The sequence below is a fragment of the Prinia subflava genome (genome assembly GCF_021018805.1).
Source record: "Prinia subflava isolate CZ2003 ecotype Zambia chromosome W unlocalized genomic scaffold, Cam_Psub_1.2 scaffold_37_NEW, whole genome shotgun sequence".
In the NCBI taxonomy this organism is placed as follows: Eukaryota; Metazoa; Chordata; class Aves; order Passeriformes; family Cisticolidae; genus Prinia; species Prinia subflava.
In genome coordinates this window covers 989,646-1,013,655 of record NW_026960612.1, presented here as the reverse complement: position 1 = coordinate 1,013,655, position 24,010 = coordinate 989,646, and the positions used below count along the sequence as shown (strand labels likewise).

The following is a 24,010-nucleotide window of genomic DNA, read 5'->3' as shown; positions in this document are numbered from 1 at the left end:
AGGCCCACACTTCATAGCCACGGTAGTACAAGGGGTAAGCAAGTTATTGAGAATATCTTGGGACCTCCACACACCATAGAGACCCCAGTCAAGTAGGCAAGTAGAAAGAATGAACCAGACACTGAAGAAGCAGATCAGTAAAATATGCCAGGAAGCCAAACTGCAGTGGCCACAGGCTTTGCCGATCGCATTGCTGAGGGTTCGGATAAAACCTAGGAGTGGGATGTCAGTTAGTCCTTATAAAATATTGTATGAGAAACCATATGAATCTCCTAACCCCAATCCAAATGTTCATGTCACAGAGAAACAAGATGTGTATAATTATGTTCTGTCCCTCGAGAAAACTCTAGCTCGGCTTCGAAGTGTTCTCGTGTAGAACAGACCACTGGCCCTGGAGAATCCAGTCCACAATATCGAACCAGGAGATGAGGTATACATCAAAACCTGGAACGAAGAACCACTAAAAGAGAAATAGACTAGTCCCCATCAGGTACTGCTAACCACCTTTACAGCAGTCAAAGTGGCTAGAGTGGAACCCTGGATACACTACACGCGTGTGAAGAAGGTCCCTCGTAAAGTCCAGTCGTGGGCTGTAAAAACTTTTAGACCAACAAAGCTGAGGCTGAAACGTCTGTAACTGTTCAAATAGTATTGGTAACTGTGCTCATGCTCTTCCTGTGAGTAATGTTAATTTCATGGATACTAATGTCACCAGTAGGGATTGCTGTTACTTTGGGATATGAGATACAGAAAGGTCAACTACAAATCGACCATTGCTGCATCCACATCCCAAATGTAACTGCAGATGTAGAACATGACATCAGTCAGTTAAAACAAATAGAGCATGAGGCACAAAAGGAACAAAAGGATTTAGCTACTAGCTGGTTGGGTAAAATCTTTGAAGGATTAGGATGGAATGTGAGTTCATGGATAAAGTCTATCCTTGAAAATCTGATAATTTTACTAATTATATTTTTAGTAATTTGGTTAGTTTACAGAATCCTGAAGAGAGAGAGACAGAAAAAGGCATCTTGGAACAGGACCATAATGAAGGCATTTGCACGGAACCCAGCACCTTCAATCTGCAACAACATCCCGGACAAAGCCTATGACAACAGAGGATTTGAAGATGAACATCCAGTATGAACTCTGAAGCCTAATAGACTGTATTAAGTGAAAGCATTTACACTTAGTATATTAGAGTGAAAATACTTTCAAAGAGGAGAATGTTGGTGGAGGGTTAAAAAAAATATAATTTCTGGGTTAAGTTGAGGTATGTGTGGGGGGAGGAAAGTAGAGAACGTACAACTGGAACAGGATGCAGCTCAGCTCGGAACAAGCGTCAGCTTCGGCAAACAGCTCCATGCTATTGTAATGACCGAATCAAGTGTGACTGCAACTCAGGGGATAATTGAGAAGCATTGTTTTAACCAAATCAAGTGTGGATCAGGGTAGAAGCGTAGGTATGATTTAAGATAGTAACTAAGGAATAGGATAATCAGTATCTAGGGGTGGGGGTTAGTTAACATGTGTATAATTTAAACTATAAAAATCACGAATCGACTCTGTATTCTTTAGACATCAGATTTGGATGTATCATCACCCCTGTGTCCCGCGCGCTTGAATAAAGAACCACATATGATCGCCTTCGTGTGGTTATATGTTTTCCTATGCTAACAAAGGGAATGGTTACTGTGGCATCATTTAATTACAGCAGGTCAAAGGAAAAACAAATCGAGAAATTCACACCTAATTTTTGCATCTTGGCTTTTGGGTTTAATATATAGTATCTTCTGTTACATCAAGATTTATTGTCATTTCTAAATTGCATAAGGCTAAAAAAGTTATCAGAAATGTGTATGAAGCTTGAAAGTTTGTGATTTCATCTTCAAAAGAAAATGCATTCTTAGAAATTAAAAATTTCTGAGTAATGTCTATTGCTCTTTGTAGAGTATGTTAAGCAGTTTGCCATAATTATTTTTTGATAACATGTGAGGTGATATTTAAAGATATAAAAAGAAGTGTAGTGACTGTCTGACATCTGTTACTTGGGTAAACTGCTACCATGAAATAAGTTCTTCCAAAAGCTGTTCTACCTCAAAGATTCTGATTTTATATGTAGATTAAAGTGAGTGAGTAATCAATCAGAATTGTTTTGTTTGCTACTTTATTCCTGACGAGAATCTTATAAACTACAGTGTGATACTGCAACAGCATTTGCTTTGACCAGTAACTATGAAGTGTGCAACTTCATTGTAGGGCTATATTGTAATTAATTTTGAAAATATGTACTAATAAAAATGTATGCTAATATATGCTAAACAAATTGTAATAAACAGATCTTTCCAGACACTATCTTTGTTTGTCATGCAGTGTTGGTTAAGAATATTGGCTATTTGCATTTCTATATATTATCTCAATTTTGATGGAAAGGCATTTGCTTACTGAAGATTTGTGTGTCTCTTCTGCATCATGGTATAATGTCTGGACTATGCTCCAGTGAATTTTTTTTCATTTTTTCAACACTGATGCTTGACTTACTACTGTCAAATAAAATTAACCTGGAACACAATCCTTGGTAAAGATGTGTCCCCATTGCAGTGCTCTAGATACTCAGGAGAAGGTGATAACTAATCCTGACATGGACTTTTCTTTCTTTCCTTAGATGGTTATGGAGCAAGGGAACTGGCTTGTAGGTGGAGATCTACAGGTCCTTGATCGTATTTATTGGAATGATGGACTTGATCAATACCGCCTCACTCCAGCTGAACTAAGGCAGAAATTCAAGGAAATGAATGCTGGTGAGTAAAACTTTTTTGCTTTCTTTCTTCCTGCAGAGGCTTATCCAAATGTCTGCTGCCACCACTGAGGCTGACATTGTTTCAAGGATGAAAATTTTGAATGCTCTGGTAGGTGGCACTCTTTGCTTTTAATAGTAATAATTTTTATTATCTCAGTCATTGCATTGCCTAAGTACATAACAGAAGCTGGTAATACCTGAGGTTCTGAACTTTATCTTTCCATGCACTGTAGGCATGTCAGTAATGCAAGAAAAGGTAATATGAAATGTGGTAAGATGTGATTTAAAGATCATGTTTGACCAAAACTACAGAGGTATGGTCGAATGCTGAGCTTTCATGCTCTGCTATTATAAAGTCTGTTCCATGCTGCTTCTGGGGAACAAGGCTTATGAAAGTAGTGCAGATAGGCTGGTGCCAAGTTTCTTTTCTGCACAAGAAATAAAAGTTTTTTTCACAAAAGTAGTTGTGTTAGGTAGATAAGTAAGAGGCTGTGGAATGTCATAAAGCAGAGAACAAACATGCTGCTTTCACTGTGGAAGTGACTGGCAGGCAGCTCCACTAGAAAATGTGATGAGGGAGATTAACATCGAGAATGCAAACCACAACTGGTCCTGAGCTCCTGTTGTTGTTCTGTGTGGTATGTCCAGGAGCTATAGGTCTGGGATATCAGTCTTTTGTCTAACCCCTAAACAAACACATATTTGAGATCTGAAAAAACCATATTCTCTAGGTTTCATTGGTTCCATATTGGAAAATCTCTCAAATACCGTGATTTTACTGTCTTGCGGGGTACTTTAGTTCATCTGAATTTGCAGGAGAGAGAAATCCTGGTTGTGGCAGGGTTTTTCATTGATGAGTTTGTAATACTCTGGAATAGCAGTTAGTCTTGCTTTGTTCTTACTACACTTAAAATCTACTAAACTAAGGTGAAGGAAACTTAGTAAGGAACATTAAATCCCCTTTTACTAGTTTTGTTCTAAACAGGTCCATTTGTTCTCTTGATGATATATGTTGCCTTTAGGATGAGTAACATAGTTTGATTTCCTCTTAGAATATAATACCCTTATGCAATGAAAATTCCAAATAGAAGATTATAGCTCTTGGAGAAACCAGAGTAATTCTGCAGAAAATTCAGAAGTTAAGGAAGCTGATTTTTTTGTATGGTTGTTTTTTATTAGTTTTTCTTATTAAGTACAGTGATTTTGTAATAATTGATAATTCTTTAATGACCTGTGAGTACTGCTATTATACTTCTTTAATAGAGCTCAGAGGAGAGCATGTACTGAGGATTTTTCTGTGGCTGTACAACTCCTGATAAAATAACTTGCTTTCCTTATATCTTTTGTCTTGGTTTTTTTTCTCCATAGATGCTGTCTTTGCATTCCAGTTACGCAACCTGGTGCACAATGGGCACGCTCTCTTAATGCAGGATACTCATAAGCAGCTTCTGGAACGTGGCTACCGGCGCCCAGTTTTACTCTTGCACCCCCTTGGAGGCTGGACAAAGGAGGATGATGTTCCTCTTATGTGGCGCATGAAGCAGCATGCTGCAGTACTGGAGGAGGGAATCCTGAATCCAGAAACAACAGTGGTAGCTATATTCCCTTCCCCCATGATATATGCAGGACCAACTGAGGTAAATATATCAAGAGTTTAAAGTAAAAAAAAACTTGATAGTGCACTAAAATATTTTGTACTTTGTCTGATGTTTGTGTGTTGTGTTGTTTTAATGGAGGAAGAGAGGAGACTAATTTTACTTGGGAAAGCAGATTATCAAGTCTCTGCCACCAACCAAAGCATTGCCTTCTGAAGAAACTTCTATATTGGGGGATTTTGCTGGAAATGGTGGGAGAAAATACTCAGTTTATAGGTTCTTTTCTTTACAGTTACAAGGATATGATAATTTATTCCTTCCTCCTTTTTTTATGGTCTTTTTCAGAAGGAATTATAAAATCTGTTAACATATCGAGTGATTGACCTGAATGTTAAAATACTTAAGTTTTATGGTTGTTAAGCAAAAGTTTGTATGTTGGAGAGGTATTGACATATTAAGAAAAAAGTAGTCTGCCTATTTTCTGGCAGACTTAATTCAGAGAGAATTGTTTCAAGGCTTTTGTATGAAATAATTCTTTGGAACACTTTATTTAGGAGCCAGGTCTTAGGTTGGAGTCCCTAGAGGTTTGTGGGAGGCAGCAGAAAGAATAAATGTTCTCAGTTGTGGACAGTTCCTCTAGGGGATATTGATTCTCCATCTCATTAATTTTTTTTTCTTTTTCTTTTTCTTTTTCTTTTTCTTTTTCTTTTTCTTTTTCTTTTTCTTTTTCTTTTTCTTTTTCTTTTTCTTTTTCTTTTTCTTTTTCTTTTTCTTTTTCTTTTTCTTTTTCTTTTTCTTTTTCCTTTTTTTTTCCCCTCCTTGCTCACCTCCACATTGAATCACAAGAAGTTTAAGTTCTGACCAGGCTCTGAGATTGACTCTCGGGTAGCTTTTTTGATAGATAGATCTTGCTAGTAAAGTTAAATTAGGCAGATGCCACTTATTTTCCGCTGGCCAGTTGACTGGTCAAACAGAGCTTTCATTGCCTTTCAGTCCAGAGAAAAAAACTGCAGTCAAGATCTAGCTGAGGCATGTGAGTGAGGTAATGTGGGGAATCTTCTGCTGTTCTCCATAGGCCTTTTGTGAGAATTAGCAGAAATCTACCTCATTCTTGTATGTGTGAGGAGGAACCAAAATCCACATTCCTTATTCTGAACAGGATAAAATTTTTCTCCTTACCTATATGGCATTTCCAGTGACCTCAGAGTACAGCCTGACAGTAATGTTTGTTCAAGTAATAAAAGAGATTCTTTCTTTAGTAATTTTCCATAGGTTATTTAAAAGTCATTGGTATTAGATCTGTTTCTGTAGCACAAGCGCTTTACAGAAGAACAAGCAGCTGGTAACATGGTTATCTACCGGGTGGATGTGTCCTTCCAGTCTGTAAAATCCTAATGAACAAGTTTAATAAATATCAATTTAGCATTTTTTGTATTTTTAACATTCCTGATAAGTGCCTTGGAAGAAAAGAAACAGTTCTGTAAAGCAAAGATGTATCAAAATGCAATAAATTCACCTTCTTAGGAAAATAAATCTATTACAAGCATTCATATGCAGTGTGTACCTAGTTTATGTGTCTTTAGGGTTTTAATGTTCATGCAAAGTGTTAGTTCTGCCTTGAACAACATCCTTGCCACATGTACAAGTTGAAAATGCTGAACATGGGTGGTTTTTTGGTCTGAATGTGTAGAGAGTGCTGAAGTAACTTTCTGAGTACCTACTGTGCAAATAAAATGGGGGTAGTATGTTTTAGCTGTAAGTTTGATGGTGATCAACTTAACTAGTTCTTTATTATGTTGTGGCTCCATAGTAAAAATCACATCTGATTAAGGAAAACATGGTAGTTACAGAGTGCATGCCTATTTTGGGAGCTGTAGTTTTGGAGCATTTTCTTCTGTTAATTGTTTTTCCTGTCTCTGTTGTAGGTTCAGTGGCACTGCAGATCACGGATGGTTGCAGGAGCTAACTTCTACATTGTAGGGAGAGATCCAGCAGGGATGCCACACCCTGACACTGGGAAAGATTTGTATGAACCAACCCATGGTGCCAAAGTGCTGACAATGGCTCCAGGCCTCCGAGCACTGGAAATCGTACCCTTCAGGGTTGCAGCTTACAATAAAAAAAAGAAGTGCATGGATTATTATGACTCTGATCACTAAGTCGTATTTTCATTTTATGAAAATTTTCAGCAATAGCAGCCACTTACCCCTGCCCACATTAAAAAAAAAAGTTTATAATTAAATTCAAATTAAATTCATATTGCTCTAATAGGGCAGTGTTTAGATGTGATTTTAGATAAATGTAGCTTTTAGACAAATGTAGCTTCATATCAGCATGATTTGGTTCACAGTGCAACTACCTGTTCTAACTTTAGCTGCCACTTGAAGGCTCCCCTGGTACTGAGGTTTCTCTGATTCTGGAACATAGTGGCTCAGGTTGGTAAATACAAAGAAAGATATTACTATTTATTATAATGGTAAGATTAGCTTTCTGCTGCTTTGTCTTTTGAAATAAGCTTCTCAGGTGTCAGGTGTGCATCAGATAGGAGGGAAGATACAGTGAGAGTGTGCAGCATGGAGAAGAAAGTGGACAAGATGGGGTGACAAATATCTGTTTATTTTCTCTGTTAGTAATAAAGCAAAATGATGCCCTAAGAATATTCTGAATCCCAGGGTTTTCAGCTGGTTTTTTTTTAAACCAATTACAGTACAGTTAATTTTGTCTTCTGTATGCAAATTTCAATGCTATTTTTCCCTTGTGTGGCACAGTAGTGTCAAAAACTTAGTGTATGTGTTGCTCTGGTGACAATGTAAAGGCGGAGCCCTGGTAGATCGGGGGCTAGAATGACATGCGTCCACACCAATATGGTTCCAAGCACGTACTCCTCCTTTATTCCGTGAGATGTCGGGTTTTATACAGAGTGAATAGTTTACAGTTAGCAGGTGCACTGTGATAGGCAGTGGACATACAGAAGTATGTAAGCTATTGCAGTTTAAGGTAGCTACCGTGTCTTCCCAGTAACTGTTCCATGCTAGTAGCACCCCTACCTTAACACATTCCCAGTACCAGATAACCTTATCTGGTACTACGTATGCTGGACATACTAGGCCTAGTAGGCCCTGGCCTGAGGCCTGGTCTGAGGCCCAGCTGTGGATAGCTCTGCCTTATGATCTAAGTTATCCTGTTCCTACTACAAATTCCCCCTTTTTCTCTTTAGAGCTATCCAAACTGGGTCTGCGTCACGGTTGGCTGCCTTAACATACACTATTATAAGCAAAGCACTACTTGAGTTACCCAAGAAAAACCCTAAGCTGCTAAAAGTAAAAGATGAAAGCACATTATATTCAGTCCTTGCTCTTCATTCATACACAGGTTCTAAATTAAAGTTTCAAATCATCTTCTGTCTCTTCTTCTTCTGCGTTGCCTGATGATGTATCACAGCTGCAGACTTCTCTGCTGTCACTGGGTAGTCCGGGTTACTTCTGTCAATGCAGCTGCAATGATGCGTCTTTGTTGCTGTCTTCTTATCTGGTTCAACTTTCGTTAGTATCTCATTGAGTCTATAGCTTGCAGAAAAGAAACTAAAACAGACCTGGTATGTGAATTAGCATTTTCAAAGGCAAGGAATAGAATAGAAGGTTTTGCATACTAATGAAAGAGGAAATGTGATTATCAAATCATTTCTGCTATCACCCCAGAGACTGCACACTGCTGAAATGCTTTTCTTTAGTGAAAGTCCTGATATCTTTCCTGGGCAAGATAACAGGTTTCCACCCCAAGCTGATTCAGCTGTCATTCTGATCGGATCAGATTATCAAGTTAAGATAACTTGCATATTATTTTTGGAGCAGAAACCTCTGGGCTTCGTTAACAAACAACATCTGTCCAATTTAAAATCAGAGTTTGGCCAGAACTCAAACTTTAAGTTGGAGTGATGTTTTTTAGTATATTCTTTAAAAACAATCTCTAAAAACAATAAACACAGAATGCCTAAAATACAACAAACTGTCATAATATCATTACATAAAAGAGACACTTAAAATTTAAGATGAAAAATCGGTCAGATCACTCGGGAACTCGTCCTGTCTGGAACTTTTCTCGAAAACAGTTGAGTACCAATTGGAACAATCACAGGATCAACACCTGATGGAAAAATCATCAATGTTGCTTCAGGTATCTCTCTCCAAGACCTTCTGAAAAACACTTAAAGGTACCAAAGCAAGCCCAAGATCTCATTGCAAGCGAAATGTATAGCACAGTTAAAAGAATCAAATGAAGCTTCAAAAGGACATGCTAAACCATTGCATAAACCATACAAGATTAATTACAAAAGAGACAAACTATATACTTAACATGACACTTAAGAAAAAATTCTGACTTGCACCTAATAATACAACCATATCTGTTAACAACATTTATGAAATACTTAAATGGCTAAAAAAAATAAATAAAATCATTTAAAATGACAAATGCTTGTCAGAAAACCCCATAGACAACACAACATAAAAACTTGAATATCAACTTACAAATGCTACTAATTTATATACTTAACATGTCATCGAATTATATTTTAAAACTCTTATCTTTTAAAACTCTCATACACTAGGACAACTCACAACTAACAATACAATTAAGGATCTAACAATTTGCATCATTTTAAATCTTCTTTATCAATGTTCTGTTATTATCATCTCAGTTAAACCTGTTTCTTCCCTCTTTCTCGCTTTTTTTTTTTTTTTTTTCCTTTTTTTTTTCCAAGCACAGTTATAATGTCAAACTTGTTTTCACTGGGCAAAACTGTTTATTTACTCATTGCCCTAAGACCTTTCTCAAAAATTTCTTGGCTCCACTGCTACTGCTGGCAGGATTATCAGTGAATTTCTGCTGCCCTGGCATCCTCCTGCCCAGGAAGTTTGCTGGCTCTGCTAACTGCCTCTTGAATGTCGAGTAGTTCAAAATGCTGTGAATCATGTTTCCAAAAGCTCTTATGTGTGCTGACAAACGACAAACATGGACTTTACAAGTACAATTTCAGCCTGTAGATTACTTAGCTGTTTCAGGAAACATTATTCTCAACTCACTAGCTGTGGTTGAAGCTGGGAAGATTTGTTATTTGGAGAACCTGGGAGAAGGTCACTCAGCTTGAAAGAACTTGTGCCACATGACTTTGCTAGGCAGAAGACTGGGCCGTCATGGCTCTGAATTCAAGTTACCTCTATTATAACTTATCTTGATCCTCTCAAAATTCACACTGACTGAAAAGTCTCACTGGCTAAAGCCCCTTACCCTTGTCCCATTCTGTCAGGCATGGGGATATCACGGCTCTCAACTCTCTCCCTAGTGCCATCACTGAACAAAACATACCACCACAGTCCTCAGGCTCTGAAACTCATCCCCTGAGGCACACTACTGTGCATCCCCATAGCTGCAGCACAGGACATGCTCTCCTGGGACTAAGCCAGCACAAACTCCTTGAGAAATGACCTACTGGTCACTGCCTCAACCTGCCAAGGAGGGGTCATAAAAACAGATTCTCTCAGGCCATTCACTGTCCCACTTCAGGAGTGAAAAAGCAATAGAACCTAATGTGCAAGACAGCCTTCCCTCATCTCTCTCCCCCAGCACAGAAGACCAAACCCAAGAGCAGTAGCACAGCCTCTCTGCACAAACAGATGTGCTAGGGGCTGGCTTCAGCCAGCTGCACCCACCTCCCTAGGCAGGACAACAGCGCTGAGAGTTCTGAGATGAGGCTTTGTTCAGCTTTGAAAATCATTCTCAAAAACAACTACTAGAAGACCTAGCAGTAAAGCAAGGGACCACTCCAGCTGGAGATGTCAGCTAGAGCCCTCTCAGCACCACTTACTCAAATGTAGCTAGCAGGGCACTAATAACTATTTTCCATGTAATTTTAAATCTAGTTTCCTTTTTCTCCCTTTTTTTTTCTTTCCTTTTTTCTTTCCTTTCTCTTTCCTTTTTTTTTCTTTTTTCTAACTAAACTTTACAAGTTAAACAACTATACCTTTTACAAATTATAAAGCACTCTTTAAATCAACTAACTCTTAAATCTAACATAAGTAAGTCTCAACAAAAATCTACAACTCTCATTAACCTTATAAACTCTATATGTGTAGTAACTCACTAAAAATTCATTATTAATTAAACTCCTTAACATTTAAATATAGACTTAACTTAAACTTATCAGGGCCCAAATCCTAAAAACAAGCTTTAAAATTATATGTTTAACAATAATTAACTAACTCAAATTAATTCACACAAAAATTAATTTTAACAACATCAAAATGTAGAAACAACTCATCCTTACACAGAGGTAATAACTAGCTAAAAACTCATCTCCATTTCACTTTTTTTTACTTTATCTTTTTCATAATAGGATATATCTTTTTTTTCACGTTGCATTTCTCACACAATAATGGATTTCTTCACAGCAGAGGTACAGATGACTATTTTTCCTTCCTTTTCTGGTGTGTTCTTGCAATATTCACTTGTTGTATGTTTTCACTGTCTCTGTTTAACAATCCTGACAGCTTCCTGGGTAATAGCATGACATAGGGTCGAGTTACGATGCTTGCTTATCTTCAAAGACGAAACTGAAAGGCTCTGCACTCACTGAAAAAAGCGGGGGCGCAGGGATCTCGGACTGAATAGAACTTGCATTGTCCGATCCGGGCAATGGGCGCCGCCATGTCTTCTGTTTTTGTTTTTGTCATGTGGGCAGCTGACGTCAGCTCCCATTCCGGTAGGGAGGGGTTTGGCTCCGCTCCGCCGGTGGCACCGCCTCTAAGTCCGCCTCCTTGCTGTGTCACTTGTGTCCTCCTTGTTCTGCCTTCGGCCCCGCCTGCCTTCTCGTCTTTCGCGCCCCCTCCCGGGTCTGGCAGCTGAGCCATTTCCTGGTTGTCTTCATTCTGCCGGAGAGCTGGAGAGAGCATTTCCTGCCCTCTCCCTGCACAGCCGGCCAGAGACGAACAAAGGGAGGGGCAAAGCGGAGCTGCATTCTCACCCTCGGAATGCGTGGAATGCATGGAATTTCTGCTGAAGCGCCTAGCTACTACCTTAGATGTTTTCTTTTGTTTCTATATCTTGGAGAGAGAAACAGAGGGACAGGGAGTTTGTTTTTCTCCGGCTAAAATTACGGCTTTGCTCTTTACAGCGAATGTTTGCAAGGTATTTATTGCTTTCTTCCAAATTACACTTAACTCTGAACGTATCTTTGCTCTTTTTGCTGGTAAAACTACAACGTCCCATAGCAATCTGCCTTTCTCTTTCCGTCCTGCTTCTCTGCAAAGAAATGATGGCTGCTTTCACTTTCGTTCTTCCCGAACCCATAGGGTTACCCGATTTATATCAGAGTCTTTGATATTTTCGCCTCTTTTCGAGACAATGGACGCTAAAAGCTGATAAATTACCCTCCTTATTCCCCTCAAGGGTCTAAGCTAGCTCAGTCCTTCTCAGGCCTAGGAGGATTATATCAAGAGAGACAGGATAAGGATTCAAAAGAGGCTCTCACCCTTTTCTGCAGATCTTTATTCCAGGTTGGTGTCCCAGGAGAGAGGACGATCCCGGGGGACAGGGGTCTTTTCCCAGGGTTTCTGAGGGAGGGGCAAGCTGGCACACAGCCAATGGGGTCAGAAGGGGAAGGAAGGGTCAGACTACATGACAGGAGTTCCAGGGGTCCCTGAGGGGGAAGAAACCATTTCCCCAGGGGAATGTAACATCTCCTCCTTTTTTTGTTTAAAAAGATACAGAGAGAAATTCTCAAATTCTGTTTGACACGGAGTGTGGGTTTTCCCACCACTTATGGTTGCTAGGGAAATCAGATCGCTTTAGATTTGCCAACTCTATATGGTTGACTTCTGAGGTAGAAGATATGAGGCCATTAATAGCCTTGAAAATCAAACAGCGTAGGATCCCGAATGCTATGGTTACAAGGAAAAGGATAACAAAAAGTAACAAAATTGTTTTGACTACAGAAGTCCACCACCCAGTGAATCCCCAGCCCTTGAACAGTTCCTTGATCCAATCTTCTGATTCTTGCTTCACTTGTCCGATCATGTTGTTCATGCTTCGGAGGGCAGCATGGATGTTTGGAGCCTTTGAGGACAGATTCATGCAACAGAGTCCTTCAAATTCCTGGCATTCATGTCCATGCAATAGCAAAAGATAATCGATAGCGGCACGGTTCTGGATGGTGGCCTGTCTGGTAATCTCCTCGTCTTCTAGGAGGGAGCTGATGGCGATGGATGTTAAATTAGCTTGCTTGACCACCCAGCACTCTAGGTGGCCCAATTCACCTAGAGCTTTGGCTGCTGCTACCCACGGAAGAAACAGGGATACAGCAACTCTTTTTGATTTTGCCCAATGAAAAATGTCTGAATTACAATTTGGGTCCAAATTGTCAGCACTCCTTTTTTGAATTTTGTCAGCCGATTTGTTTTTGTGTGTCCATTCATGAATTAAAGTTTGGTTGGGTGTCAACACGGACAATCGCCCTATGGTACATGGCCCTCTTAAAAGCCAAGATGGAATTCCTGCCCATGCCCGATCCCCACAAACCAAGAACAACCCTCTAGGGAGGCTTCTGGGTTTGGAGTGAGATGGGTTGTCTGGTGCAATGTGGCTTATATTATGGCACCACCTCTTTGCAGTAAATTCTCCCTGGAACTGCCTTATAAGGTGGTACTCGTCAGTGTTAGGGGGTATTGGGATGATAGAGAACTGGATGCAGTATGTGGCAGGGGAGGAACCCAATAGTTCCAACTCCTGGGGTTCATGAGCTACCCTGGGCAAACCCTGCACCCATTCCGCTAAGGGGTTCATGGCGAACACACCTTGCTTTTTATGATCTTTGTGTGGTTGTGGGGTGTGTGCCTCTGGAATTTCGTTGGACTTGTATTTGTCCAAGCCTGCTGGAAATTCTCCAGCCTGCAAAGGAATTCCTACCAGACAGGTAGACATAGGATTCTTAGCTGCTGCAGTGGACAAACATATGTTTTCCTGCTGAAGTGTCTGTGCCAGGGTTACCCAGACGTTCTGACGTGGTTGAGGGATGATCCATGCAGCTGCCAGACTGTTCAGCATTAGCAGGATGACAACTTGGATGGGGTTCATCATAGGGTTGAGTGGGAGGTAGGTTTTCTCTAGAAGGGAAAAATAAACATTTTTAAAACATGTTAAAAAGGTTCCTGTTTCTGCCAGAAGGAATCCACCTCTAGGGAGGTTCTTTCTCTTCCATCCGGCGGTGTCTTCTCTTCGAAGCATCAGTCACTTGCTTCTCATCCCCTTCTGCTGGAGCTGGATTTTTGGGGACAAAAGGTTTCACCCACTTCTGGGGAATCCACCGAGGGCCTGAGGGAGTAGCCACACATGCATAGCCACGACCCCAGGTCACCAGCTCATAGGGACCTCTGGTTTCCCAAGTTTCTGGATCCCTAATCAAAAGCAGTGGACGCTGAGACAATTTAAACTGATTACCACTATTAAAATGACGTACCACAGGTGGACTCATGTTTTCAAATGAACAGTTCAGAAAATTGATGGTGAACATGGCTTTGCAGAGCTTCTGCTGTGGTGTCATCCACGAAGCCGAGGAGTTCTGCCTAGCCAGAACCTGTTTGAGTGTCTGGTGTGCACGCTCGATCACAGCTTGACCTGTGGGGGAGTGAGGGATGCCAGTTTTATGCTCCACTCCCCACTGCTGGACTAATTCTAGGAACTCCTTGGACACATACCCTGGGCCGTTATCAGTTTTGATTGTTTTTGGAATTCCCAACACTGCAAAGGCTTGCACTAGGTGCTGCTTGGCATGTATGGATTTTTCTCCTGCGTGGGCAGAGGCATACACTGCACCTGAATATGTGTCAATGCTCACATGAACATATTTGAGGCGACCAAAACTAGGAATGTGTGTGATGTCTGTTTGCCATACCTCACAGCTGCCCAGGCCCCTGGGGTTAACCCCCATGCCCATCGATGGCATGACCTGGAGCTGGCAGTTGGGACAGGTACCTACAATGGCTCGAGCCTGGCTCCGTGTTAGCTGGAATTGTCGGATCAGGGCTGGCACATTTTGATGGTAATTTTGGTGACTCAGTTTTGCCTGCTGGAAGACATCAGGGAGATGTGCCTTTTCAACTGGTGCAGCAAGGGAGTCTGCCTGGCGATTCCCCTCTGCGATCTCACCTGGCAAATCAGTGTGTGACCTCACATGCATCACGTAAAACGGGTGCTGTCGATGAGAGACCAAATAGATTAGCTTTGAAAGCAACCTGAAGAGATGTTCATTCTCTATTTCTTTGAGCACAGCCTGCTCCTCTCTGGACACTACTCCCGCCACATAGGCAGAGTCAGTTACCAAATTGATTGGTTCTGAGAACTTCTCAAAAGCTCTTACCACTGCGGCCAGTTCAGCCACTTGGGGGGATCCCTCCACAAACTAGACATCAGCTTCCCAATGCTGAGTCTGTGGGTTCCTCCAAGTCATCACCGACTTGTTGGAAGCCCCCGATGCGTCTGTGAAGACTGTGAGAGCTTTGAGTGGTCTCCGACTCCTTTTCTCATGAGGAATGAGGTGGAATTCCTCATTGAACAACTTGTGGGACTGGGCATGGACTGATATTTGTCCCCTGTAGCTGTCCAGAGATAATTGGAGACTGGCATTACTCTGCAGCAAATGCTCAAACATCTCTTTGGTCAGTCTCTCAGGAGAGTTCTTTCCCTCCTCTGAAAGTCTGACCGGGAGGTGAATGCATGCAAAGTCACAACCCGCCAATTCACACAATCTTACCCTGGCCTTCCGAATCAGCTGCGCTATCAGCTCCTGTGGCTCTGTGATGGTCTTGGATCTTTGGTGGGAGAGGAAAACCCACTCTATTATCAAGAGTGAATCTCTCTCTTCCTCGATCCATTGAAAGATCAAACCATGCAGGTGTGGCAGTTTTCCTAGAACAATGAACTGGAAAGGCACCTTTGGCTCACACCGGTGAGCCTGTCGCTCTGACAAGGCTTTTTGTACCTTTTCGATTGCTGTCTTCGCCTCTGGGGTCAGCTCCCTGGGAGACATCAGCTCCTTCTCCCCCTTCAATAAATTGAAGAGGGGTTCTAGATCTTGATTTGTGAGGCCTAGCCAGGGTCTTACCCAATTCAAAGACCCACACAGGGAGTGGAGATCTGCTAGAGTTTTTGGATTGCAACCAATTTCTAAGCTCTGTGGAACAGTCCTTGCACTGATTTGCAAGCCCAGGTACTTCCAAGGTGGCATCCTTTGAACCTTGTCCTCCTGTAATTGAAATCCAGCAGAGGTTAACACTTTAACCACTAGGTCAAGCGTGTGTTGGAGTATAGAGTCATTGGGGCCACACACTAGCACATCATCCATGTAGTGAAGGATGATGGCTTCTTTTCTCTGTGCGCGTATTGGAGACAGCAATGAGGCTACATATTGTTGGCATATGAAAGGACTCGATTTGAGACCCTGGGGAAGGACCCTCCAGTGATAACGCTTCATTGGGGCCTGTCTATTGACAATGGGAACTGAGAAGGCAAACCTAGGGGCATCTTCAGGGTGCAATGGAATTTGGAAAAAACAGTCCTTGATGTCTAAGACAGCCAATTTCCAATCTCGGGGGAGCATTGTTGGAGTGGGCATCCCTGGTTGGAGGGGTCCCATGTCTTCTACTATTTTATTAATTTCTCGTAGATCATGGAGCAACCTCCACTTGTCCTTCCCCGGTTTCTTTATCACAAAGATCGGGAAATTCCAGGGGCTTGTTGTCTTCACAATGTCCCTGAGCCAATTGCTCTTCCATGAGTTTTTCCAGCGCCTTGAGCTTTTCTTTACTCAAAGGCCACTGTGCTACCCATCTGGGGGTGTTTTCCAACCACTTTAACTTCTGGGTAGGGCGCTCCACGGTGGCTACTTGCAAAAATCCTGGGGTGTTTTAGGAATGACCAATTGGACTCCCCACTGAGACATGGTGTCCCTCCCCCACAGTGGGGCCTTATAATCTGCTACGAAAGGACGGACATTCGCCACCTTTCCATCAGGTCCCTCAATTTGCACCAGGTTTTTCGAAATCCTTGCCATTGTGATTCCTCCTATGCCCTGAAGTTTGCCTGCCACTGGCTGTAATTCCCAGTTTGAAGGCCACATGCTTTGTGGCAGTACGGTAATGTCAGCTCCCGTGTCGAGCACTTATGCCACTAGGAGGCGCTCTTGTCCACAAATAATGTTGCACATCATAGAGGGTTTAGGTTCCCCCACCACCTCTGTCCAGTAGAACTCTGGTGATTTATCGTCTGCTGTGATCTCTGCTGGAACCGGTATGGCTTGGGCAAGAATTTGCCCCGCTACCAGATAAAAGGGTGGGTGCATACAACGAGCCAACAACATGAGGCCTATTATTTTTCCCTTAATGGTCATGGGAGCTATCTCAATTTCCAAGGGTGTGTGTGCCTTGTCCCCAATAACAAAATACTCACTGTCCAATCCCATGTGGTAAACCGTCAGGTCCTGTGAGATGTTAGGTCAACTGTTATAACCATCCACTCAGTAGATCTGAAATGGAAACTTTTGGTAGTTACAAGTCTAAAACGGCCAAGTGGCTGCCAAACCTTGTTAGTTGAGCATTTAACATTTACATTTTTCTGCACCTCCGCACCCCGTGACCTGCTTTCCCCCCCTTTTTCTTTAAGAGAGAAGCTTTTGCCAATGTGAGTCCCGCTATATTTATATCTTTGCGCGTTGTAGTGTCAACAGCGGGCACGCGCTGTAAATTCAGTTTTTTTGTTTGTGGAATTTCTTCTGCTCCTGGGTCTGGGGGCAGGATCTGGCGAAGTGTCCTGGTTTCCTGCAGCGGAGGCAGATGATGCGCTGCAGCTGGTCTGGTGGCATCTGTTGCCTGCTGGGGTGTGGTCCTGCAGGGGCTGTATGCTGTGGGTGTGTTGTTCCAGGATGTCTTTCAGATGTGCAGAACATTTCTGCCCGTCTGGAACAAGCTTCTATCATCTGGGACAGAGTAGGTGGAGGGTCCAAGGGGAGACTGAGGATAATTCTACGACAGGTCTCATTAGCATTTCTTTGAGCCATCTCTTTGATCAGCTCTGCCTGCACCACGGGATCTGGTATTTGGTGTTCCACCTGTGTCCTCAGATGATCAACAAACTGTAAGAAATTCTCCGTAGCAAATTGTTTAACATTGACATAACTTCCTTTCCCTTCCCTTGATGGTAGCTGATAAAACATTTTCTCTGCAACATTGCTAATCCTAAGTAAAATTGGTTTGGATAACACTCGGATTTGTTTTTCGGGGCAAGCCCAGGCACCTTCACCACACAGATGTTCAAATGTAATATCAATATTCTCAGTGTCCTTAGCCATGTTAGGGTTTTGCTGAATCTCCTGTAAAATTGTTCTTAAAGCCCTTTTCCACATATTGTCCCACAGATCATACTCTGAGGGAGATAACAGACATCTGAATAAGTCTTTAATATCACTAGGAACCATTTCATTAGAATCAAATGTGGCTCTAAACATCCCTTTAAAGATGGGAGTGTCCCTCCCAAACTCACGCTGTAACTTGCACAGCTCTTTCTTGTCTTGGTAGGAGAGTGGCTGGTATTGCCTAGAACCTTGCCTTCTACCTACATATGTAACAGGAGCAACAGAGAAAATGTGTTCATCTGCATGTGCCGAGGGACTGGGAACTGCTGCTGGTATCCCTGTGCCCGGGGACACTGAAGTTACCGCGTTTGCAGTCCCTTGTGGTTTGGGAAGGGGGGGGGGGGGCATGCTCTGTCCGTGCTGGCTCGGCAACCCAGGCTGTCCCCCTCCCCCCGCCGTGTGGCAATCTTACCCCCCGCCGTGGCTGTGCAGGGAGGGGGGGCCGGCCCTCTCCGTGCCGCCGCAACAGCCAGGGGGGAGGCAGGGGGAGGAGGGGTGGGGTGGGGCTGCCGGAGGCCAGCAGGGGTTGGCACAGGGGTATGGGGTGGGGGCGGGGGCAGGGGGAGGGGGTAGGGGGGAGAAGTGGTTGTGGGAGGAAGCTCGGAGCACATGGCAGCCGCCATTGTTATCAGCCACGTGGAGAGGGACCCCCAGGGGCTCTGCAGCCTGGCAGGGGCCCCGGACCGCCGCTGCCCCCCCCACCGAGATCAGTCGGAGAGAAACTGGCTTTGTTAAAAGGATCCCGGGACAAAGGTAAACCCGGATATAAAGGTGCATCGGAGAGAGGAGGACTTGGGGGAGGTTTTTGCTCCTGGCTGGGTTTGCTTAACTCTAGAAGATGTTTACAAGCTTGCAAAAATATTGGGATAAATACAGAAACGGCGTGATCATTATTTTGGACTTTATCTGTGATCACAGTACCCACGTGGTCCCAAAAGGAAACAGTATCGATCTGTAACAATTCAGCTTCAGTAAATTCATGTTCTAACCAGCGAACAAATTTTTTTTTGCAGCCTTTTGGAAATTTTAACGTTAATTAAAAGGTCCTGGAGTTCTTTTAATGCACTCTTTTGAGGAGCCGATAGCTGTATGCCCATGATTCGATATTACTGAAAGCTATTTGCTCAAATCCACCCTCCAGTTGCTTCAGTCAGCTGTACTCCCTGTGTCTCCTATAACGAGAGAGAACAGGCGGGGAAAACTCGGGGGCTGCTGTCGCATATTCGGGCCGTTTCTCCAGCCCCGGTGGCACCGGGGGGGTCCCCGCAGCCTTGCTTGGCCGATGGGATATCTGCCCGGGCCGGGGTTTCCCCGAAAAGCAGGGCTTCCTATGCGGAGCCGCTCCACGGGCCCATGGGCTGCGGCAATCGGAAACGAAAGAAAAAAAAAAAAAAGAAAAAAAAATCCCAGCCGCTGGGTCCTAAAATCACCCGCTGCTACTTGCAAAGGTAAAATTACGCCCTCCCAGTTTGCGGTACCAGTCAAACGGAGGTCTTTACCTGGTCCGTGGTAGCATATGCTGAGTCAGGAGCAACTGAAGGTCCTGTCTTTAGCTCACTCGTGACTGGGCAACTCACAAGCTACGAGCTTATCCCTACCCACCTATAGCAACAGCATGTGGCCAAAGTGGCTAGGGTAATTGAACTTCCCAAAAAGCTTCTAAGACCCTGAAAGGTCTCCAGCTCCGCATGGGTTTCTATATTTAAACCCAGGTTGGGGGCCAATTGATAAATAACCCTCCTTATTCCCCTCAAGGGTCTAAGCTAGCTCAGTCCTTCTCAGGCCTAGGAGGATTATATCAAGAGAGACAGGATAAGGATTCAAAAGAGGCTCTCACCCTTTTCTGCAGATCTTTATTCCAGGTTGGTGTCCTAGGAGAGAGGACGATCCCGGGGGACAGGGGTCTTTTCTCAGGGTTTCTGAGGGAGGGGCAAGCTGGCACACAGCCAATGGGGTCAGAAGGGGAAGGAAGGGTCAGACTACATGACAGGAGTTCCAGGGGTCCCTGAGGGGGAAGAAACCATTTCCCCAGGGAAATGTAACAAAAAGCTGCATGGCAGCCAAAAGGTACCGGTCCATAATTGAATCCCTCCGCGTCTGCCGCGCTTACCTTCTCTCTGCTGACAGTAGGTGGCACTGTAGCCCTTCTAAACAATCCAATCGACAGACGCTCCCCGATCTGCCCCGAGTATTAAGGACTGTGGTCCGCAAGCGACACAAACACACGTCCTAAATCAAACGAGGTCTTCAACATTTAAGTCTTGCTTACAGCATCTAAGCTCAGCAACGGCTAATACGTCTCACTTACAGCATTGAAGCCTGGTGGACGGTAAATAAGTCTCGCTTACAGCATCTAAGCCTGGCGGACAATATCTGAGTCTTGAACAGACAGCGTCTAAGCCGTATTGACCAGGCTCCGTCCCTGTTCGGGTGCCATATAAAGGCAGAGCCCTGGTAGATCGGGGGCTAGAATGACGTGTGTCCACACCAATATGGTTCCAAGCACGTACTCCTCCTTTATTCCGCGAGATGTCGGGTTTTATACAGAGTGAATAGTTTACAGTTAGCAGGTGCACTGTGATAGGCAGTGGACATACAGAAGTATGTAAGCTATTGCAGTTTAAGGTAGCTACCGTGTCTTCCCAGTAACTGTTCCATGCTAGTAGCACCCCTACCTTAACACATTCCCAGTACCAGAAAACCTTATCTGGTACTACGTATGCTGGACGTACTAGGCCTAGTAGGCCCTGGCCTGAGGCCTGGTCTGAGGCCCAGCTGTGGATAGCTCTGCCTTATGATCTAAGTTATCCTGTTCCTACTACAACAATGAATGATACTGGGAAGATGACTTGTCATTTTAATTTAATCCTCTTTATTCTTTATATTGGAATGTACTTTTGTTTTACAAGTGTGAAAATAAATCCTCCTTTTTAATCCCTGCGAAGTTCCAAGCTAGCTCAGGCCTTCTCAGGCTCTGGAGGAATATTTCATAGACAGGAAAAAGGACCCAAAAGAGGCTCTAACCCTTAGCTGCAGTAAGATGTTTATTCCAGGTGGTCTCCAAAGGGAAAGAGCGCGTGCACAGAGGAACAGGGTCTTTTCTCAGCTCTGGTCAGGGAGGAGCAACTTGGGACACGGCCAATGGGGTCAGAAAGGGAAGGAAGGGTCAAACTACATGGTACAAGCTCTAGGGGTCCCTGAGGGGGGAGAGACCATTCCCACAGGGCCATGTATCATCTCCTCCTTTTTTTTGTTTAAAAAGATACCAAGAAAAACCATCAAGTTCATTTTGACACGGAGTGTGGGTTTTCCCACTCTCAGGGTTGCTGTTCCCTGTGAGTTTCCTCGGGGTTGCTGTTCCTCGAGGTAATAAGGTTTTCTGTCTTCTCTTTGCCCTAAGTGTTTCACACCGGAGCCAGAGACGACAAGCGGAGTCCACCAGTCCGTGTTATCAAGGTTGTTTATTCTTAATTATCTATCAGTTCTTTCCCAGCTTTGCAAGGCATCCCCACCAAAGCAGGACACGCGGCAGGACTGGGGCGGATCAGAGAGCCCCGCACCTTATGTACAGTACCCCTGACCCAACCACCTTCCAAAACGTACTTTTTATTTACAAAATTTTACCAATGTCTACTACCTATGCTAACATGTCATTTCTTCTCTAAACCAATCTCTAAAATCCAAATCAGCAGAAGATGGGGGACGAGAGCAAGAACAAGGAGCACAGGGGCCACTCCCCAATTCCTCCATCTTGTCTATTCAGCCCCATGTACTAAGAATCCTACCTTCTATATTTACATTCTATAATAAACTAGCTACTACTTATTTTAAATTCTTTCGGCTTGTGATTCTTCCTGCATGTGAGTATTCACTCCCATGGACAGGAATCAGAGGCAGTGTCCTCCTGGGACCTGTGTGGGTCTAACTGACCCCCCTATACAGATCCCAGACCCCCCTGTCCGGTCTCCAAACCCTCCAGGGTGGCCAGAGGGATGTTCTAGACTCCGACAGTCCTAGAAAACCCTGATGGAGTCAGGAATACAACCTGAAACCCTGTCGGCCAGGGTGTTGGACGCAGTCCAAATAAGTCCTTCTGGAGTAATAGATGTGGTTCTGTTGGAGTAGAGATGACCCTGTAGTGGCGGTGAGATGAGTCTGGTCTTCCTCTGAGAATCCAGTGGAAAAGAGGAGGATCTGGCATCCCTGTGTCTTCATTTTATCTGGGTAGGGAATGGTTGGCTCCTCCCCACTGGGTGGTGCATCTCAGAATGGGATGATGTAATGTGTCATGTCATTGGTGAGCCTTAATGGCCCATTAACAGAAGATATCCCCCAGAGGGAGAGACCAAGTCGATGAAAGAGATAAGAAACACTGCCCCACCTGGTTTTAACAGATGGTCTACTATCAGAAGGCATCCACTCTCCTACCCCCTGGAGTTACAAGAGATAAAGAAAAAAAAGAAACCATCTCCCAACTAGCTTTCTACAGATGAAACAGAATACACATTTTTTTGGTTACATAACCCAAGACAGGCTTTTACTTTCTCTGTTCTCCAAACAGTCCTTCACTAAGGTGTTGTACCTTTTTTTTTTTTACACATTCTCTAGTGTCACTGAAATGACCTTCTTGAACCAGAACGGGAACATTCAACCAGCTCATTAGGCTGGTCTCCTGCCCTGGCAAGGCAAGGGTTAAATCAGGATGGCTACTGTTTCCTTGGCAGAGGGCTCAGACAGCAGGTAGAGTAGATAGTTCTCCTTCAACAGGAGTTGGCTTCCTCATACAGAGCAAGCCAGATTCAATAGAAGCACAGACTGAATTCAGTCAACAGGGATTCAGTGCACCATGCTGCTAAAACCTCAGGAGTTACCAAAGGTGAATACTGTAGAGGATGTATATTCTTGAGATTTACTGGAATTGCCGGCCTTGAAATGACAGCTCCTATACAGAATTGTACTCCTAAGAAAAAATGAATAAAGTATCAAGAAAGTAAAAGGAATATGAGCAACTTTGTCTGCTTTTAAAGTATCTTTTTTCCCCTCCTTTTCCTCCACCCCTATTCTCTCAGCCATGAAGACTTTGATTTTATATCAGGGACCCGCATGCGCAAGCTGGCTCAAGAAGGACAAAACCCACCGGAAGGCTTCATGGCTCCAAAGGCTTGGACTGTGCTGACAGAATACTACAAATCCTTTGAGAAGGCTTAGGCCTCTTATTAACTGCAGATCAACCTTTGATGCCTGATTTGTTTACGAGAAGGGGACCACACAGTCGCCATTCATGTTGCTTTGTTGTGGTGTCTGTCAGGAAGTTCTCTGAAAATAGACTCTTTCTTCCTGACTTAGCATCATTCTTTGCCAGCCCTTATGGATTCTGTTATGTCCTGGCACCTACCTAGCTGCTGGTTTTAATGTCTTTTCTTTTACTACAGTTAATATTCTTGCAGTAGAATTTTTAACTCTTGTATTTTTTTGTATTTAACTGCCTCTATCCTGAGTTCTGCAGCTTTTAAATAGATGCAGCTTTTTCATATGTTATTTAAGCTGCTGGGTAGTGTCTGGTTTTAGTAGTCTGTAGGAGAAAATGTAACAGTTAATTGCTTAACTATGGATAGATTATCTATAAATCAAAAAAGTAAAGAATGTTTCAAAACATCTATAAAAGTGCCTTCATCTTTATCTCATTATCATTTCCAGAAGTGTTGTAGTTTATATTTGGGGGGGTCACCGGGGAGGGTTCCCCAGGAGCCCCCTGGGCTCTAGGTTCGTTGGTAGGCAAGGCAGGCAAAGAGACTGTAGATGGCTGGTGAGGTGCTGATGAGGTGAGGATTTATTTGGAGTTTGACCCCGGGAAGGCAACATGGTTACTAAGGGAGAGGGGGAAGGAAGGGGAGAGGGAGAGGGAAGGGGAGAGGAGCAGAGCCTCCAGAGGCCTCCAGGGCAAAGAGAGCGAGCCTGCTTCCCCCTGCACTCTTAACAGGGAAATTCAAAGTGGGCGTGGATAAATTCTCAGGCCAATGGGGTTAGAGACACAATACTGCAGGGGAAGTTACAGACTTGGGATAAACCATACACTTTCCAGGGATGAGCCAGAGCATACCATTTCAATAAAATGCAATTCCACAAATTCACCCTTTTTTCGTTAAAATGTGAGAAGAG

The 24,010-nt window shown here is 43.4% G+C and overlaps 1 protein-coding gene across 1 annotated transcript in view; it reads left to right on the top strand.

The window, feature by feature from the left end:
- LOC134565178 (bifunctional 3'-phosphoadenosine 5'-phosphosulfate synthase 1-like) overlaps nt 1-23,424 on the top strand; it is an 83,086-nt gene extending 59,662 nt beyond the window's left edge. The window contains 4 exon segments of the mRNA XM_063424640.1: nt 2,666-2,801; nt 4,169-4,437; nt 6,321-6,550; nt 22,921-23,424. Of these exon segments, the coding sequence (XP_063280710.1) occupies nt 2,666-2,801; nt 4,169-4,437; nt 6,321-6,550; nt 22,921-23,059 (774 nt within the window). The 3' untranslated portion in view covers nt 23,060-23,424.
- The last annotated feature ends 586 nt before the right edge of the window (nt 23,425-24,010 follow it).